A 2,037-nucleotide genomic window follows, 5' to 3' on the forward strand; every position below is an offset into this window, starting at 1 on the left:
AAATAACTTACGTAACTGAGTTCAGTGGGGAATTAGGATTCGGGTTTGTTCGAACTCGAGTTTGACCACGTGGGCCCGAGGCATTTTGGGAATTTTTAGTAAAACTTTGGGAAATTCATTTTTCAGGCTTTCAAATTGATTTGATTAGCATTTGTTGATACATTCAAGTAATTTCTGACTAGATTCGAGCGGTTTGGTGGTGAATTCGAAGGGTAAAGCGATACTAGAGGCTTGAGTTGAGTTTGGAGCATTTGAGGTAAGTGTTTGATCTAACTTTGGCTTGAGGGAATAGGAGTAGAGTATTATTTGCTAATTGCTAAATGTGGAGTACGATGTATAGGCACGATGATGAGTATCTATACACCGGTCTCTAGCATGATCGTGAGTCCTTATTTGTGCTTATTTGGGATTCTGTAGTGGCTCTTTGCCACTGGGTTTGGTCCATCGTGAGGGCCACTGGATCTGGTCTAAAGAGAGGAGCTCGCTTCTTCTCAAGTGGATCTTTCTGTGCCTATATTATCTACTTATTCTCATTTTATATTAATCTTCACAATCAAAGGAGGAGCTAATCTTTGTTGAATAGATTGTTGATTAAGATAAAGCTTTTCCGATTGGCTTAGTTATATCTAATGTTTTAGCACATCTCATGATAATGAGTACTTGTTACCAGAATCCTGCTTGTCTTCTAAATTTTTGTTTTCCACGTCTCTGAAATTGAAGCTATCATATGCTTAACTGAAAGCAGGTATCTTGGTGGAGCCTTTGATGTTGAGTCTCTCGTTGAGTGTCTACTTGGGCAACTTGCTGCAAATCATCCGATTATTGTAAATGTCTATGATGTTACAAACTCTTCTGATCCTTTAATCATGTACGGACACCAGAACCCAAATGGTGATCCCACACTAAAGCATGTTAGCAAGCTTGATTTCGGTGATCCATTTCGTAAGCATGAGATGATTTGTAGGTAAGTGCTCATCCTTCCTTGACTTGGTAGCAATTGCGCCATGTAAGAAAACTTAAACTTCGACGACATGGATCCTTAGTATGTTTGTGCATTTGCAGGTATCTTCATGAGGCTCCTATATCTCGGGGAGCAGTGACCACTGCAGTATTTATTTTTATCATCTTCCTCTTAATTGGCTACACGGGTTACAAATCCGCAAGCCACATTAATAAAGTAGAGGATGATTTTCATAAAATGCAGGAACTAAAGGTTCAAGCTGAAGCAGCTGATGTTGCCAAATCCCAGGTTCTTTTAATATCTTTTCCACGTTTTGAGATTCTTTATTACGTTTCGTTGATCTTTGGGAGGTTGACATGCAATTTTTTTTTTGTTTTGGCAAAACGCAGTTCTTGGCTACTGTTTCACATGAAATAAGAACTCCTATGAATGGGATCCTAGGTACGGTATGGTGCTATTTCTAATACTGATATGCAAAATTATCTCAAGATTCTCAACAGCAATTTAATTAATTACACTACCTACCTCTTAAACTCCATCTGTTTCATTGTGACCTCAGGAATGCTTGCTCTGCTCCTAGATACAAATCTGAATTCAACTCAAAGAGATTATGCTCAAACTGCTCAGGCTTGTGGAAAATCACTGATAACATTGATAAATGAAGTGCTTGATCGGGCCAAAATTGAAGCTGGCAAGTTAGAACTTGAGGCAGTTCCATTTGACCTTCGCTCGATAATAGATGATGTTCTATCTTTATTCTCTGATGAGTCCAGGCGCAAAGGTGTTGAGGTAGGTACTTGAAGATTTAAGATATCCTTTCACGAAGTAATTTATTGCTGCTGTCCATTAGTTTATGCATATAAATATTCGTATACTAATTTCTTGCTCTTGTTCTGTTTTCTCTGCTTCCACAACCTGTTGCCTCTGGATTTCAATTGCCCACGGTGCTTCTTCCTTACACTGCACGATTTCTTGGGAACTGAAGTTGGCCGTCTTTGTTTCTGATAAAGTGCCTGAAATTGTTTTGGGGGATCCTGGAAGATTCAGACAAGTGATAACAAATCTGGTCGGCAATT

At 39.0% G+C, this 2,037-nt stretch overlaps 1 protein-coding gene across 1 annotated transcript in view; it reads left to right on the forward strand.

Annotated features, from left to right (window-relative positions):
* Positions 1 to 417: 417 nt before the first annotated feature.
* The window catches only part of LOC109222503 (histidine kinase 4-like), a gene marked incomplete at both ends in the record, with an annotated part of 4,607 nt that continues 2,987 nt past the window's right edge, over positions 418 to 2,037 (forward strand). Inside the window, 6 exons of the mRNA XM_019386852.1 lie at positions 418 to 507; positions 721 to 964; positions 1,063 to 1,249; positions 1,351 to 1,402; positions 1,521 to 1,750; positions 1,947 to 2,031. Coding sequence (XP_019242397.1) covers positions 418 to 507; positions 721 to 964; positions 1,063 to 1,249; positions 1,351 to 1,402; positions 1,521 to 1,750; positions 1,947 to 2,031 — 888 coding nt within the window. The remainder of the gene's footprint in view (positions 508 to 720; positions 965 to 1,062; positions 1,250 to 1,350; positions 1,403 to 1,520; positions 1,751 to 1,946; positions 2,032 to 2,037) is intronic.

The sequence above is a fragment of the Nicotiana attenuata genome, unplaced genomic scaffold (assembly GCF_001879085.1).
Source record: "Nicotiana attenuata strain UT unplaced genomic scaffold, NIATTr2, whole genome shotgun sequence".
Taxonomy (NCBI): domain Eukaryota; kingdom Viridiplantae; phylum Streptophyta; class Magnoliopsida; order Solanales; family Solanaceae; genus Nicotiana; species Nicotiana attenuata.